The sequence below is a fragment of the Colobus angolensis genome, unplaced genomic scaffold (genome assembly GCF_000951035.1).
Source record: "Colobus angolensis palliatus isolate OR3802 unplaced genomic scaffold, Cang.pa_1.0 Scaffold92, whole genome shotgun sequence".
Taxonomy (NCBI): domain Eukaryota; kingdom Metazoa; phylum Chordata; class Mammalia; order Primates; family Cercopithecidae; genus Colobus; species Colobus angolensis.
In genome coordinates this window covers 2,008,687-2,026,157 of record NW_012123154.1, presented here as the reverse complement: position 1 = coordinate 2,026,157, position 17,471 = coordinate 2,008,687, and the positions used below count along the sequence as shown (strand labels likewise).

At 44.5% G+C, this 17,471-nt stretch overlaps 1 protein-coding gene across 2 annotated transcripts; it reads left to right on the top strand.

The window, feature by feature from the left end:
• The first annotated feature begins 2,042 nt into the window (after positions 1 to 2,042).
• ZP2 (zona pellucida glycoprotein 2 (sperm receptor)) lies at positions 2,043 to 16,314 on the top strand. 2 transcript variants are annotated; one of them, XM_011931897.1, is made up of 19 exons: positions 2,043 to 2,142; positions 2,232 to 2,320; positions 3,415 to 3,498; positions 3,884 to 3,978; positions 6,564 to 6,716; positions 7,797 to 7,841; positions 7,989 to 8,153; positions 9,142 to 9,238; positions 9,331 to 9,512; positions 10,295 to 10,421; positions 11,266 to 11,453; positions 11,534 to 11,625; positions 11,754 to 11,851; positions 11,999 to 12,188; positions 13,710 to 13,845; positions 13,922 to 14,018; positions 14,902 to 14,985; positions 15,917 to 16,000; positions 16,144 to 16,314. In XM_011931897.1, exons 1-19 carry the CDS (start codon positions 2,081 to 2,083, stop codon positions 16,284 to 16,286), a joined length of 2,211 nt encoding a protein of 736 aa, XP_011787287.1. In that variant the 5' UTR covers positions 2,043 to 2,080; the 3' UTR covers positions 16,287 to 16,314. The 2 variants fall into 2 exon arrangements, with proteins under 2 accessions (XP_011787287.1, XP_011787286.1); XM_011931896.1 differs by having other exon boundaries at positions 11,727 to 11,851.
• The last annotated feature ends 1,157 nt before the right edge of the window (positions 16,315 to 17,471 follow it).

Genomic DNA, 17,471 nt, shown 5'->3' with positions numbered 1-17,471 from the left:
CCCTCCCTCCAGGTATTTTCCAGGTTTTCCTGATTATAAGAATCACCTGTGGTGCTCGTTAAGCAAATATTTTCCAGGCACGTCCTCTGGAGAGTCCAATTCAGTAGCCTTTGGGTGGGACTCAGGAATCTGTGACATTAATGACAGCTCCATGTGATCCTTTTGATCAAGGAAGTCACAGAAACATTTTAATCTACAGTGTTATTTCAGATGCCTCGGGTTACACCTCAAAGGCAACACATGAATCAATACTGTCTAGGTTGATGCAAAAATAATTGTTTTTTGCCATTAAAAGTAGTGGCAAAGGGCCAGGCACAGTGGTTCATGCCTGTAATCCCAGCACTTTGGGAGGCCGAGGCAGGTGGATCACTTGAAGCCAGGAGTTCGAGACCAACCTGTCCAACATGGTGGAACCCTGTCTCCACTAAAAACACAAAAATTATCTGGGAGTGGTGGTGGGCGCCTGCTACTGGGGAGGCTGAGGCAGGAGAATCGCTTGAACCCGGGAGGTGGAGGCTGCAGTGAGCCGTGATTGCGCCACTGCACTCCAGCCTGAGTGACAGAGCGAGACTCCATCTCAAATAAACAAATAAATTAAAGTAGGGGCAAAAACCACAATCACTTTTGCACCAGCCTAATAATTGCAAATGTCACCCATCACTTGTATAGAGTCTAGGCATTATATTCACCTATTTTAGAACATGGGCTGCAGACATCTAGTCATCTGAAAGAGCAATGAGAGATGTTGAAAAAAATACATCGATGAGGCCTCAGGAAATCTGAGTTCTCCACCTGGCCCCTGACACTGTTGGGGCAAGTTTCCTTGCCTCAGTTTCCCCACTGGGAAACTTCCAAGTGCTTTACAACAACAAAACATTCTTATTAGATCACTACTCCCTTTTACCCAGTTTTACTTTGAGGAATTTATCTTGAGGGTTAACCAAGGAAATGTATCAGAATGCTCATGATGTTATTGTTTATAATGATGAAAAATTGCAAGCCACCTTAATGCTCATAATTACGGAAGTTATATAAACACAGATTTATCTCAACATTGAATACTAGGCCACCCTAAAATGGTAACGGAGAGCTTCATGTTTAATAGGTTATAAAGTGACAGTGGCAGATTACAAAACAGTATTTAAACTTTCCTCCCAGTTTTTTAAAAAATTGTGTGTGGTGTTTGTAGAAACATGTCTGTAAAGTTACCCACCTAAATATTAGCAGTGGCACTATTATGAGTGACTCTTGCCTTTTCTCTGTATCCTTCTGTAATTGCATTTTTTTGCTGTAAGCTTAAGCTTTTACACTGGGGGTCAATAAGGCTTCATTCATCTTCATGTGCATTATCAGGGTAACTTCTGCAGTAGCCAGGAGACTAGATGCTACTTAAAAGGTTTTAGTTTAGGTGCAATGACTCATGGCTGGGATCCCAGCACTTTAGGAGGCTGAGGTGGGCAGATCACATAAGTCAGGAGTTCGAGACCAGCCTGACCAACATGGTGAAACACTGTCTCTACTAAAAATACAAAAATTAGCCAGGTGTGGTGGCGCACACCTGTAATCCCAGCTACTCAGGATGCTGAGGCAGGAGAATTGTTTGAACCCAGGAGGTGGAGGTTGCAGTGAGCCAAGATTCCACCAGTGTACTCCAGCCTGGGTGACAGAGTGAAATCTGTATCTCAAAAAAAAGTTCAGTGATGTGAACAAGACTTGTTTTTTTCCTCAATAAAGCCCATGATTTCTCTTTCACTCTACATTGCAGTTGTAAATAATTTGCCCAAAAGATCCTAATTTCCCTCAAAGTTATAGGGAAAATGCCAATTTACTCACCTGGAGCTGATTTCAGCGAACTCTGATTTCATACCTGGCCCACGGGGGCAGCTGGCAGAATACCCGGCACAATCTGTCAGGAATCAGAGAGGCCACTTCCTTCCCCAACCCTTCCCTTTCAGCTGGGAGAATGGGAGAAGATTCAGGTGCCCACAATGGGGAGAGGTTGTTGATGCAGCTGGCTTCCTGCTATAAAAACACACAGCAGCCCACCCTCTACCCGGTTGATCTGGTAGTGCCTTTTGCTATGGCGTGCAGGCAGAGAGGAGGCTCTTGGGGTCCCTCCAGCTGGTTCAATGCAGGCTGGAGGTGAGTAATTCTGGAAGTGGAGGGAGCGGCTATGATAGCTTTGTTTGTTGAAGTCCATTCTTCTTGACTATCTCTCTGTCTTTTTCCAGCACTTACAGGTTGATTTCTCTCTTCTTTGCTCTTGTGACTTCAGTGAACTCCATAGATGTTTTTCAGTTGGTAAATCCTGCCTTTCCAGGTATGTCTCTTGGGTGAGGGAAGTCTTCTTAGCGGAGAAAAACAGGTTGCAGCTGGAAGGCCTAGCTGGCCAAGAGACACAGGCCTGGCTCAGACAACCTCCATTCACCCCCTTTATTACCTTGGTCAGGTTACTGGATCTTTCCTCTGCTAACCTGTAGACTTACTATACCTGCTAAATGAAAACTCAGAACACCTGCACTGCCTTCCAATCCCTCACTGCCTCAAGCTTTATGGTATCCCCAGAACAGCAAACCACCACAACTAACTTCAAACACAAACCCACGCTTAAGGAAAACATCGACATAACAGGCAAAAGTGGAGCTGCTCACTTGACGTTCACCTGAGCCAGAGGCTGCAGAGTAGCAGATGATGGGCAAAAGTTGATCTTAAAAAAAAAAAAAAAAAATGCAGCCAGGCACTGTGGCTCATGCTTGTAATCCCAGAACTTTGGGAAGCCAAGGCAGGCGGATCACCTGAGTTCAGGAGTTTGAGACCAGCCTGGCCAATGTGGTGAAACCCCATCTCTCCTAAAAATACAAAAACTAGCTGGGTGTGGTGGCAGGCACATATAATCCCAGCTACTCAGGAGGCTGAGGCAGGAGAATCACTTGAACCTGGGAGGCTGAGGTTGCGGTGAGCCGAGATCGCGCCACTGCACTCCAGCCTGGGCAACAGAGACTCCGTCTCCAAAAAAAAAAGAAAAAAAAAGGGTGTCCTCGGACTTACCCAGGACTTCGTTTAACGCCAGTTTGCAAAATGTGTTGACAAAGCTTTTGTCAGTATTCCAGACCTGCCTCCATCCGCTCCACTGTCAAGGTGTTGACCTGGCTTCTGTGGACCTGCTTGTCAACCCTAACCTGGGCTTCTTCCTGGAATACTTCAAAAGCCCTGGGTGCCTGATATTTTCCTTACAGTTCTTGGTATATTGTATCGTTGTTATCTTGCTCACTTGTTTGTGAGCTCTCCCAGGGTAGGGGACAATTCTTGCCTCCCTCATCTGGAATCCTTCCCATCCAAGAGGAGTCTATATATTTTTGTGGGAGTTGCATCATTTATGACTTAAAGCCCCCAGATGCTTCCTTTGCTCCCTAGGCACTGTCATTTGTGATGAAAGGGGAATAACAGTGGAGTTCCCAAGCAGTCCTGGCACCAAGAAATGGCATGCATCTGTGGTGGGTAAGTAACGTGTGTTCTCTCATCATAGTCCTGATTAGCAGACAGCCTTCGGCTTGGGCCAATCCTGTTTGTCTGGGGAGCAGAGTACCCAAATTCCTGCAGCAACAGTATCCAACTCCCATGATGCCATGGGGATACCTGATTTGCATGAGGCCACCCAGCACAGAAGACCTATCTTTCTTTGAAAGTGTCTTACGTCAGTATCTCTGGGAAGCTTCTGGCTGCAAGTCATACCATCTCAAAGCTCGAGTCCTATCACCGAGTTGGGGTGGAAGTGAAGGGACTGAAGTGCCTTAGAAATGGACTGGTGGTCTTAACTCTGTAGCTTGGACTGTCACTAAAATGTACTCAGCCATCCTGTCTAATCCTGCTCTGGTCTTGGCAGATCCCCTTGGTCTCCACATGCCGAACTGCACTTACATCCTGGACCCAGGAAAGTTCACCCTGAGGGTTACCTATGAAAACTGTACCAGGAGAGTGGTAAGTACATTGCTTTGAGCAGTTCTTGGGGAAGTACGTAGTAACCTAAGAGTTACTGGTAGTAAACTTGGCTAAGAACTTACTCTTTGGAGTAAAGCAGTGGCTCTCAACCAAGGGGGTGGTGTCTCGTGTGTGGTTCTTCTTTTCTATTATAATCTGTCCAGGCCGGGTGTGGTGGCTCACACCTGTTATCTCTGCACTTTGGGAGGCTGAGGTGGGTGGATCACCTGAGGTCAGAAGTTTGAGACCAGCCTGGCCAACATGGTGAAACCCCATCTCTACCAAAAATACAAAAAATTAGTTGGGTGTGGTGGTACACACCTGTAATCCCAGCTACTTGGGAGGCTGAGACAGGAGAAGCACTTAAACCCAGGGGGTGGAGGCGGAGGTAGCAGTGAGCTGAGATCGCTCCATTGCACTCCAGCCTTGGCAACAAGAACAAAACTGTCTGGGGTAGGGGGGTAGTGGCAGAGAATCTGTCCAGGGGACACTTGGCAACATCTAGAAACATCTTTGGTTATCACAACTGGGGGTAGAAGAGCTGCTACTGGCATCTAATGGATACAAGCCAAGGATGCTGGCAGAGAAAAAAACATTACCCCAGTCTCCTCCCCATAACACAGAATTAACAGGCCTGAGATGTCAGTGTTGAGGATGAGAAACCCTGGCATTCAAGTACTTGAGCTCTTGAGCCCTGGCTCTACCACCAATTAGGTGTTATTTCCAGCAAGTTAGTCCTTTCAAGCCTGTTTGCCTACTAGAAGATGAGAGTAATGGTGCCTGCTCCATGGGGGTAATAAAGACTAATGATGATCTACAGATTAAGACCTGGTGCAGCACCTGGATACAACAAATGGCAAAACATGAGCTATTTTGATCTGTAAACCCCCACGTGAGATGGAAGGCTATTTTGGTGCCAGCAAATAGAAATCTGACATGTAGAAACAGGTGTTAAAAGGCAAACAGCAGCCAAACAGTAAGGGTTTTTCTATTGCCAAGCAACAGTATTACCCAATCAGGAATATTAGGAGCAATAAAAGCAACCTGTCTAAGCAGAAGCTAGCAAGTTGCAATTTGGAAAGTTTGGATTTAATTGACTAGTTGGACATAGGCCTGGGGTGAGTTCTGGGAATCTGCATGTCTAACAGTCTACACCATCTGATTATGATGCAGGTGGTCTGCAGTATAAGCTTTGTGCAGATACATTCTTAGACCCTACTCTGTAAACAGGCTTGAACTGTAAGTCATCTGGTCCCCAAAGCCCTCTATGATCAACCAATGAAGTAATCATATGTCCTTCATGAAAAATCTCATAATTTCCTTCTAAAACAGACCTTCTCAACATTAGAGGGTTTAGAGTTGCATTCCCTTAGACCAAGGATCTGCAAACCATAACCTGTGGACTGCCATATGCAGTCCATGGCCTCTTTCTGAGGCAGGCTTGCTCTGTAGCCCAGGCTGGAAAGTAGTGGCTGCAATCATGGCTCACTACAACCTAGAACTGCTGGGCTCAAGGGATTCTCCCGTCTCAGCCTCCGAACTAGCTGGGGCTACAGTGGCATGCAACGCTATGCCTATCTAATCTTTTCTTATTGAGATGGGAATTTCACCATGTTGTCCAGGCTGGCCTCAAACTTCTGACCTCATGGGATCTTCCCACCTCAGCCTCCCAAAGCACTGGGTTTATAGGCATGAGCCACTGTGCCTAATTCATGTCTTTTTTTTTTGTCTTCAAACTAAGAATGGGTTTTATCTTAACCTTCTTGAGACAAGGTCTTGCTGTTGTCCAGGCTGGAATGCAGTGGCGCAATCTCAGCTCACTGCAACCCCCACCTCCCGGGCTCAAGCAATCCCCTATCTCTCAGTACCACCTCAGCCTCCCCAGTAGCTGAGACAACAGGCATGCACCACCACACCCAGCTAACTTTCGTGGGTTTTTTTGTTTGTTTGCTTTTGTAGAGACGGGGTCTCACCATGTTGCACAGGCTGGTCTTGAACTCCTGGGCTCAGGCAATCTGTCTGCCTCAGCCTCCCAAAGTGATTGGGTTATAGGCAATGAGCCCCTATGCCCAACTGGCTCTTAGCTTTTTAAAGTTATTTTAAGAAAACATGCTATGGATTTCATGTGGCTCACATGAGTCTAAAACAGTTGCTAATGCATAACAGAAAAAGGTTGGCTGACCCCTGCTTTTAGACTGAGTTCCCTAAAGTCAGGGGTAATAGCAAGGGTGGCTTTACCCAGCACAATGGCAGCTACTTAGGTACTTAACAAGTATTCAGATAACCTTGGTAGAAGCCCCAAACCAACCCCATTCAGCCAGGACAATGGTACTGAGACATGGGGCAGACACAAGAGAAATAGAAACTGAACTCCATTTCCTGATACTAAAACTGGCCTATCAGCGTGAGTCTTCACTAGCAGATTGTAATGGGCTAGCTAGTCTCCTGGTACAGGAATGAGGTACCTTTCAGCACTTGTGATATTGATAACTTTAAGGGTTTTGCCACTCAGATGGGTCAGATGGTATTCTAGAATCTCATGGAGGTATGGCACTTAGTGTTCCCACTATGCTATTTCTACACAGCATGGTGGATACCAGATGACCATCAGAGTCATGAATGACAGTGCTGCTCTAAGACATGGAGCTGTCATGTATCAGTTCTTCTGTCCAGCTATGCAAGTAGAAGAGACCCAGGGGCTTTCAGCATCTACAATCTGCAAGAAGGATTTCATGTCTGTGAGTGAAGTGGGCTGACTGCTTGGGGTATATGGCTACTGTAGGGGGGATATGATGATGATCTAACCAGGGCTGGGCTTAGAAATCAGACCACAATTTAATCCTGTACTTGCTAACTTTCTGTGTGATGATAGTTTAACTTTAACCACCCTGAGGCTTTGTTTTCAAGTCCAAAGTGATGGGACAATAATGCTCACCTCAGGGTGGCTCTAAGAATTGACTGAGAGTGTATGCATGGTACTTGGCATATCATGCATGGCAATAGGGTTTTACTGGTAGTTGCACTCACATTAATCATCTGACAAATGGAATACATGCCATATTCTAGGCCCTATCCTAGATGCTAAGATATAATAAGTGAACAAAACGGCCCAATCACATCTTCATGGATTTGGAGTCTAACATGGCTAATGTCAACCATGGACAACTAAAAAAAAAACACTGATATAAAAGCAACTCCATAACAATGATAGAATTGCATGGCTTTACATAGTACCTAATTTATATGGACATAGGTCGAACGGGTGAATGTTTAAGAACATTGTCCTGGTCAGGCGCAGTGGCTCACGCCTGTAATCCCAGCACTTTGGGAGGCTGAGGCAGGTGGATCACCTGATATTAGGAGTTGGAGACCAGCCTGACTAACATGGTGAAACCTCATCTCTACAAAATATAGAAAATTAGCCAGATGTGGTGGTACTTGCCTGTAATCCCAGCTACTTGGGAGGCTGAGGCAGGAGAATCACTTGAACCTGGGAGACGGAGGTTGCAGTGAGCTGAGATTTCACCATTGTACTCCAGCCTGGGTGATGAGTAAAACTCCAACTTGCGGGGGGAAAAGGTGTCCCAACTTACAACTAGAAAGGAGCTTAGATCTTCCAGCTGCCTCTTGGGATCAGAAGTTCAAAGAAGTATAATGATATCTGAGGGCACAGTCAGGGTTCATGTGCTTCTTCCACTGCATCCCACAAGCAGGCCTTTTGGTTTGATAACCACACAGCAATTTCTCTGGCAGGTGACATGAATTCAGAAACATCTACCTCCAAATCAGAGTCTTACATCACAATTCTCTTCTTCCAGTTTTCCTTGCCACGGGTCTTCTCTGGCTTGGCTGATGACAATAAGGTATGAAAGCAAATTTTAAAAATCAGACCTTAATAACCTTTAATTCTATGTTAAAGGTGATATTACCTTCAACCTGATCAATCATTAGGCTACCAGAGACTTGGTTAAGGGAGCACCAGCCCTCTAAACAAAGCTTTTTGACTTCAGATGACCAAACTTAAGATGGGATGGAGCATTGAGGTTGGTGATGGTGCAAGAGTCAAGACTCTAACCCTGCCAGAGGCCATGAAAGAAGGCTTCAGCCTCTTGATTGACAACCACAGGATGATCTTCCACGTGCCATTCAATGCCACTGGAGTGACTCACTATGTGGTAGGTGTGGAAGTCTTTCTTTGTACCACCAAAGCACAGGCCAGTATTCCTAAATCCAAGCATGAGCTCAACCATGTCTTCACATTAACTTATAATGCAACCCATTTAAGCATTTTAATGCCTATTAGGTGCAAAACACTTCCCTGGGTATTCACGACTATAATCCCAGCACTTTGGAAGGCTGAAGCGGGCAGATCGCTTGAGGTCAGGAATTCAAGACCAGCCTGGCCAACATAATGAAACCCTGTCTCTACTAAAAACACAAAAACTTAGCTGGGTGAAGTGTTGCGTGCCTATAATCCCAGCTACTCAGGAGGCTGAGGTGGGAGAATCGCTTGAACCCAGGAGGTAGAGGTTGCAATGAGCCAAGATTGTGCCATTACACTCCAGCCTGCGCAACAGAGCAAGACCATTTCTCAAAAATAGACATAATCCTTACCTCAATCTAGTCTCTTTCCCATAGTCTTAAATCTATAGTACAACATAGAACAAGCATACTCCTAAAAACTTTTTAGGTTAAGGGGTTCTGTTTGGGTTGTCATTGTCCTATATTTTATAGCAAATATTGGTGCTTTCAAGCCTAATAGTCTGAACCCTGCACTAAATGAATTAATCTCCTAAAGTACTTAGGACAGGTCCTGACACATAAGTGCTCAAATGCCAACCACTTCAAGAACGGTCCTATTTCCCAATAAGAATACAAACAGATTGAAGCTTGAAAACATTGTCTGGCTGCTGATACTTTAAAACAGTCATATGGGGTAAGGACAGATCTTATCTGCCTAGAAGTGATTGGCTATAGGTGATCTAGACAACATTCTTCCAGATGTTAGAACAAGGTTAAAACTAGTGCACCTCCAGAACAGTCATTAGACAAATGCTTAAATCCTACTTGTGTCAAAGTAGTGCCCATTACTTGGATATATACTTGCCGAGATGATTCTTACTGGTTAGAGATTCAAGTAACCAATGTTATTTCTCCCCCTAGCAAGGTAACAGTCATCTCTACATGGTGTCTCTGAAGCTTACATTTATATCTCCTGGACAGAAGGTGATCTTCTCCTCACAAGCTATTTGTGCACCAGGTAAGGTCCCAGATAGCTGCAACCTCAGTGTGGGAGACACTGTTCTAGAAGCTTAAGGCTGATAATGGGCATTCTGTTGTCATTCCTTCTAGATCCCGTGACCTGCAATGCCACACACATGACTCTCACCATACCAGAGTTTCCTGGGAAGCTTAAGTCTGTGAGCTTTGAAAACCGGAACATTGATGTGAGCCAGCTGCATGACAATGGAATTGACTTAGAAGCAACAAATGGCACAAAGTTGCATTTCAGCAAAACTCTGCTCAAAACGAAAGTATGTTCAATTGTCAACCACTGAACTCTACTGGGTCCTTACTTGAAGTATACTCTTGTGGGTAGTCCTGATATGGCTGGTAACTTGCCCGTGAGTTCTAATTGCCAACATAACAGATTCAAATGCCAGAAGGCCTCATTTGATCATCTTGCACAAGTGAAATACCAAGTAACTGATGTTCGTTCTCTAAACATAAAACCTCTTTAAGTTCTGCCATGAAAAATCATCTAAGTGTTTCTAAGTCTTAAAACCGTCTAAGGCCCCAACTGAGTAGTAGCAACTACTTGTCAAATACCTAATGATGAATCTGTCCTGGTCAACGAACAGGACACCTTGATCTAAACAAAAGGGTCTTGTAGTGTCGCTGTTGAGGTTAGTCTTCACTAGGACTGCCAGGGATGCCAGAGAATAACCTTAGGTTGGGAGTATATGTTATGCAATACCATTTTATAACATCTGTAATGTCCTTTTGACTCCGGCCTCGCTTGGCAGAGGATTCCACTATTCTTTGGAATTTGATCTGTTAATTCAAACTTTAGTGCCTCGTACAAAGAATACAGTGCTAGGTACTCCAGGGCATAAGTTTAAAGCAATAAATCTGCCTGGGAATACATCCAGATCTGAGGAAGTGATAGGGTCTCTCTTGTTTTGGCTTAAAGGGAACCCAGATAAGTCTGGAGTATGTCCTACAAGTATTCAGAGGACTTCCTTCCTGCTTCCCTGTGATAGTTCCGGGCCCCAACAGGCTGTGGCTGCTAATTGACATTCTTTTCTTATTTCAGTTATCTGAAAAATGCCTACTCCATCAGTTCTACTTAGCTTCACTCAAGCTGACCTTTCTCCTTCAGTTGGAGACAGTATCCATGGTGATCTATCCTGAGTGTGTCTGTGAGTCACCAGTTTCCATAGGTAAAGACCTTTTATTAAAACCATATTCTACCTTTTTTCTCCCGTGGCTCTTCTTGTACATGTGGGCAAATGTATAGAAGGTCAGATTCTGATGTATTGCTTATAGACTGAAGAAACTAAAGACTAGTCAGATTAGAAACAGTCTAGCTGCTATGATGGGGTCCTAAGTACAATATTTTTAAGATCCCTTACATAGGTAGATTTTATGGTAACCGCCCCATGGTTAAGTAACCTAGATATTTTGGCTTAGGAGCCTGAACCTGCCATCTAGGTAAGAATGTTCAAACTTCTAATTAGAATTAAAAGTTTAAGTCCCGCCTGACCCTGAAATTCCTACAAATTCATAAAGAAATACAGAGTGAATATCTCTTGTTTAACATTGCCTCCACCATGTGCTTCTGTTTAATCTGATCTGCACAGGTCAGATCAAATAGAAAAATCAGTTCCTGCCTCAGTTTCTCCCCGAACTACTCAGGATTTGTGAGTATACAAAGAAAGGATACAATAACATAGGTGCTATACTTAAAGTCACATTAAGTTTAATTTTAAGTCAACTTCAGCCCTTCATCAGGATTCTCACTGGTCTTATACTATGTAGCACCTCTTCCTATGTCTACCGGACCCTCCTTTGGATGAAAAGTCCTCATTTCATATAGAACAATCCACTAACTTCAGCCCCCTTTGTAATTAAAGCTGCAGATCAAGGTTCCTTCACAAAGTCTTAAGACAAATTCTGATGCCTCCTGCTAAGTTAGAATTTCTCCCTCATAGCATATCAGGTTGAGAGATGACAGTATCACAGGACAGACAACCTTATTTTCTCTAAACTTTCACTGCTGTCTAGTTACAGGGGAGCTGTGCACCCAGGATGGGTTTATGGACTTCGAGGTCTACAGCTACCAAACACAACCAGCTCTCGACCTGGATACTCTGAGGGTGGGAAACTCATCCTGCCAGCCTGTCTTCGAGGCTCAATCTCAGGGGCTGGTACGGTTCCACATACCCCTGAATGGATGTGGAACGAGATATAAGGTTAGTACTGGCGGATGGCATGATGTTAAGACTCATCTTTGATATAACTGGCTGCTAACCCACTATCTCTGACATTTAAGTTCGAAGATGATAAAGTCATCTATGAAAATGAAATACATGCTCTCTGGACGGATCTTCCTCCAAGCAAAATATCTAGAGACAGTGAGTTCAGGTGAGATAAAATTGCTATTTGACTCTTAAGCTCTAGTTTAAGCTCAAGCAATTTTTTAACCTGAAGTTCTCTGTACCTACCCTCCCTCCAAACTGTTACAGAATGACAGTGAAGTGTTCTTACAGCAGGAATGACATGCTACTAAACATCAACGTTGAAAGCCTTACTCCTCCAGTGGCCTCAGTGAAGTTGGGTCCATTTACCTTGATCCTGCAAAGCTACCCAAGTAAGAGATTATAGTCTGTGAAATTGCTTAAATAATTTCAGACTTCCCCCTAAAATGAACATCCTGATACTGCCAGACTAATGGAGCGGTGGTGACCTATGTATACATGTTGCAGCCATTAACTACTTGAATACCATTCAATTTCAGACAATTCCTACCAACAACCTTATGGGGAAAACGAGTACCCTCTAGTGAGATTCCTCCGTCAACCAATTTACATGGAAGTGAGAGTCCTAAACAGGGATGATCCCAACATCAAGCTGGTCTTAGATGACTGCTGGGCGACGTCCACCATGGATCCAGACTCTTTCCCCCAGTGGAACATTGTTGTGGATGGGTAGGTACTCCCTGTACTATCAGTTTGCCCAGCTAATCCATCAGAACTTGCCAGTAATAGAAATAAACCCTCTTGGGGTTTAGAGGGGCATTCAGCCCTGTTAGACCCGGATTTAGTCCTTGTTTTCTAATCAGGATTCAATGCTGCCTTCTGTTTTTTGTTTTTGTTTTGAGATGGGGTCTCATTCTTTCACCCAGGCTGGGGTACCACAGCGTGATCTTAGCTCACTGTAGCCTCTGCCTCCTGGGTTCAAGCAATTCTGCCTCAGCCTCCCGGGTAGCTGAGATTACAGGGGCACACCACCAAGCCTGGCTAATTTTTGCACTCTTAATAGAGACAGGGTTTTACCATGTTGGCCAGGCTGGTCTGGAACTCCTGACCTCAGGTGATCCACCCACCTTGGCCTCCCAAAGTGCTGGGATTACAGGCGTGAACCACCACGCTTGGCCGCGTGCTGCCTTCCAATCACCTTTTGAATCTCAAGGAATGAATTCCAAAGCCCCAGAAAGTCTGACTCTACTATGGTGCTGATCATCTGGAAAGACTGATCTCTAGCCTCCCATCTGTTGAACACCTACCATATGCCAGGCACAGTGCTATGTATTCCACATCCACTAGTTGTACTAGTCATCTTATTGCATGAAGAAACAATCTAGGCTTGCTGCCTAGATAACCAGCCCAAAACAGTACTTATACAATGGAGCTTGGATTAGAATATCCATCTGACTCTAGAATCTGAGCACTATGATGCTCTGAGGTTGCAGCCACACACTTGTACACATCGGTGTTCATCCTCATAGCTCTCCTGCCATGTCCTGTCCTACAACTGGATCTTACTCATTCTTACAGAATAGTGTGTACTTGGCTAAAACTACTTTTGCTTTCTTGAAGCTGTGGTAGCTCAGTTGCTAAGCCTTTTTTGTTTTGTTTTGTTTTTTGTTTTATTTTTTATTTATTTTTTTGAGACGAAGTCTCGCTCTTGTACCCCAGTTGGAGTGCAATGGCATGATTTCGGTTCACTGCAACCTCCGCCTCCCAGGTTCAAGCAATTCCCCGGCCCCAACCTCCCAAGTAGCTGGGATTACAGGCACCTACCACCACATCCAGCTACTTTTTGTATTTTTAGTAGAGACAGGGTTTCGCCATGTTGGCCAGGCTGGTCTTAGACTCCTGACCTCAGATGATCTGCCCACCTTGGCCTCCCAAAGTGCTGGGATTACAGGGGTGAGCCACTGTGCCTGACCAAGAAACCAGTGTCTTCTGAAATGATATAACTTGTACTTCTCATTTAGTTGGCAAACAGGTACTGCTAAAATTGTTAAAATACAACTAGCCTATACAACTTATGACTTCATAGGCATTAGAGGTCAGGTAAGAAATCCTGAGTAAAACGAAGATGCTGGTAGAAGGTAAATGTGGCAATAGTCCTGAAGACATTACATATGACTAAATCTGGGCAGACATTGAATTTGACTCCAAGATGCATGTGACTGACATCTCTCCCTGGTGCATACCTCCTAGCTGTGCATATGACCTGGACAACTACCAGACCACCTTCCATCCTGTCGGCTCCTCTGTGACCCATCCTGATCACTATCAGAGGTTTGACATGAAGGCTTTTGCCTTTGTATCAGAAGCCCATGTGCTCTCTAGCCTGGTAAGTGATTCAGAAGTCACTAGGGACAGGTTAAGTGTTAGTGCATCGATTCCATTTAACTCTCTTCTGTCACCAGGTCTACTTCCACTGCAGTGCCTTAATCTGCAATCGACTCTCTCCAGACTCCCCTCTGTGTTCTGTGACCTGCCCTGTGTCATCTAGGCACAGGCGAGGTAAAAACTTCAAATTCCTGTTTCTGTGAGTCTAATTCAAAGCAAGTATCAACTTTTCAGAATAGAAGATCTTAAAGACAGATATAACTCACTCTTCACTTAGTGCCAAGAGCTCTTGTTGGCCCAGTCAAAACTTCTTGGCCCAGTCTAGCTTATTCATGTGACAGGTCTAAAATGAACAGGTTCTTGTCTAGTTCTACAGATGAGTTCTTTAAAAATCTTTTTTTTTTTTTTTTCTTTTAGACAGAGTTTTGCTCTTGTTGCCCAGGCTAGAGTAAGATGGTGTGATCTCGGCTCACTGCAACCTCTGCCTCCCGGGTTCAAGTGAAGTGATTCTCCTGCCTCAGCCTCCCAAGTAGCTGGGATTACAGGCACCCACCACAACACCCAGCTAACTTTTTTAATTTTAATTTAATTTAATTTTATTTTTGAGATGGAGTCTCGCTGTGTCGCCCAGGCTGGAGTGCAGTGGCCAGATCTCAGCTCACTGCAAGCTCCACCTCCCGGGTTTACGCCATTCTCCTGCCTCAGCCTCCCGAGTAGCTGGGACTACAGGTGCCCACCACAACGCCCAGCTAGTTTTTTGTATTTTTAGTAGAGACGGGGTTTCACCATGTTGGCCAGGCTGTTCTCAATCTCCTGACCTCAGGTGATCCACCCACCTCAGCCTCCCAAAGTGCTGGGATGACAGGCATGAGCCACCATGCCTGACCCTAAGAATCCATCCCACTTTTACAGGAAAGGGCATAACCTATCCTGCAAAGGCAGGACAAACCACATGGACAAAATATTCCAGAGAGCTTCTACTTCTAAGCATTCCATTGACATACCTCTCAAACCACTATTCCAGAGGCTAAACACAAACTTGATCCCCTGTCTCCAGCCACAGGGGCCACTGAAGCAGAGAAAATGACAGTCAGCCTCCCAGGACCCATTCTCCTGTTGTCAGATGACTCCTCATTCAGAGGTATGGACCTAAAACTTGGAGTACTTCCTGGATTCAAGTTCTTAGCTTTTTATGCCAAGAGGTCAGTGTTTACATATACCATGTACCCATGGTAAGTCTAAACAATAGAAGAATAAAAGGCTAAGTCTCTTCCCAGAGGTAGGCTTCTATTAAGTCTCCTGTGTACTCTTCTAGAAATCACTTCAACACAAGTAGGATCATATCTTCTACCTACTGATCTAGAACTTGGTCTTTAACCTGTCTTATCTACCTTATATCTGCACAAAGAACCATATAGGATTCCATGTGGCTCTACTTTAGTCATGATCCTCATTCATGGATATCTATAGGTTTATTTCTAGTGTTGTTCTCAGTCCATAATATAATCCTTTTTTTTCTTTTTGAGATGAAGTTCCGTTCTTGTTACCCAGGCTGGAGTGCAATGGTGTGATCTTGGCTTATTGCAACCTCTGCCTCCCGGGTTCAAGTGATTCTCCTGCCTCAGCCTCCCAAGTATCAGGGATTACAGGCACCTGCCACTGTGCCTAGCTACTTTTTTTTTTGTATTTTTAATAGAGATGGGGTTTCACCATGTTGACCACACTGTCCTCGAACTCCTGACCTCAGGTGATCCACCTGCCTCAGCCTCCCAAAGTGCTGGGATTACAGGCGTGAGCCACCACACCTGGCCACATACACATAAAAAAATCCTCTTAAGTCTCTAACTACTATACAAGAAATTCAAGGTACGTTTCTGGTAGGATTGGGTCAGAGCATGTACATCTTAACATGCTATGGACAAACTTAAGTCTATTAGTTTATGTTCCTGTTATCACATATCCTTACCTGAGATAGTCTTAATGAGCAACCTGTAGGATCACACCCTCAGGGGACAGCTAATCACATTGACTAGCATGAAGATGTTGTACTAAACTCTCAGGTTCTTCCCTAGGTGTTGGCTCATCTGATCTAAAAGCAAGTGGGAGCAGTGGGGAGAAGAGTAGGAGTGAAACAGGGGAGGAGGTTGGCTCACGAGGTAAGTTTATTCAGTGTTGCACATTTCTGAAATAAGCCTGTTGAAGGCTTAGTTTTACCCCCTTCTCTGGGGAGCCTTATGTAAGGCTTCAACTTACCCTTACTTAAAAATACTGAAGACTCAAATGTCATCTTCCTTTGTAGATGTTACGGACACCAAAGGGCACAAGACTGCTGGAGATGTTGGTTCCAAAGCTGTGGCCGCTGTGGCTGCCTTGGCAGGTGTGGTGGCAACTCTAGGCTTCATCTGTTACCTGTACAAGAAAAGGACTGTGTCAAACCACTAAATGGGCTTCTAAATAAAGCAGTCAAAATAAGTCTCTTGCCTTCTATATTCTGATTAAGATTAGATGACAAGGGATAATTTCTTTTGTTCCTCAGTGTAGAGGCAGTACCTCGGCAATCCTCTGGGCAGGATTTGTGTATAGATACAAATAGAGAAATTCATGGTATAATTGTTTCCTGTCATTTGGCCCCTTCTGATTCTCTACCCCTAATACATGAGTCCTCTGACACTCCCAGTCAACAGTAGAGCTGAGCTGCAGCCCACCTCTTGGGGGTACACTTGAGTCTACAGTCTCTTACATAGGATAAGAAGCCAGCAAGCTACCCACGATTACTGGCAGAAATCCCACCCTCCTTTTTTAAGGGAAGGGAAATCGGATGTTCCTAAGAAAGTAATATAAGAACCTACTTCAAGGTAATTCCTAACTCAAGTTACACTCAAGCTTACAACTTTCCTGAGCTTAAAAGGACTTAGTTACCTTCCCACTTAAACTAAAGACAAGCAATCTTTCTTTGGTAGGGAAAGGAATACTAAAGTGCCAGAGTCCTAAGACTCAATTATAACATTCCAAGAATCGGACTCTACCATTCAACTGAGCCTAAAGTGAGTTTTCTACTACCTGTATTTGATCTTGACCCTCTCCTGAGTCCTTCCTCCCGAGGGTAGCCAGTCTTATTCCAAGCAATTATGTCATCAACATGACTAGTGTCTGCTTTATACTGCAGCTCTTAGAGACCTTCAAGATATATGGAAACTCACTTGTATCCTAGAAAACTTGAGTCTAAAATTTTTGCCCGGAAATACTTCAAATCTACATATGGCAGGAAGAATAAAAGTGATGAAAGCTTCTAGTAGCTGGGTTTAAATGTCAGCTCAGTCATACTCTTGGGTTTCTCAAAATCTAACCTTGAGGTTGAATATTGTGATGTCTATCTGGTCATCTTGTGGTTCTCTATAGGTGCGATCTCAGCTCATTGCAACCTCCACCTCCTGGGTCCAAGCAATTCTGCCTCAGCCTCCTGAGTAGCTGGGATTGCAGGCACCCGCCACCAAGCCTGGCTAATTTTTATATTTTTAGTAGAGATGGTGTTTCACCATGTTGGCCGGGCTGGTCTCGAGCTCCTGACCTCAGGTGATCTGCCTGCCTCGGCCTCCCAAAGTGTTGGGATTACAGGCGTGAGACACC

Excerpts from the sequence above, each read along its gene's own strand:
- ZP2 (XM_011931896.1), top strand. The coding sequence starts at position 2,081 with ATGGCGTGCAGGCAGAGAGGAGGCTCTTGGGGTCCCTCCAGCTGGTTC. Across the intron at positions 9,239-9,330 it reads ACAAGCTATTTGTGCACCAG|ATCCCGTGACCTGCAATGCC; the intron begins GTAAGGTCCCAG and ends CATTCCTTCTAG. Across the intron at positions 14,986-15,916 it reads AGATGACTCCTCATTCAGAG|GTGTTGGCTCATCTGATCTA; the intron begins GTATGGACCTAA and ends GTTCTTCCCTAG.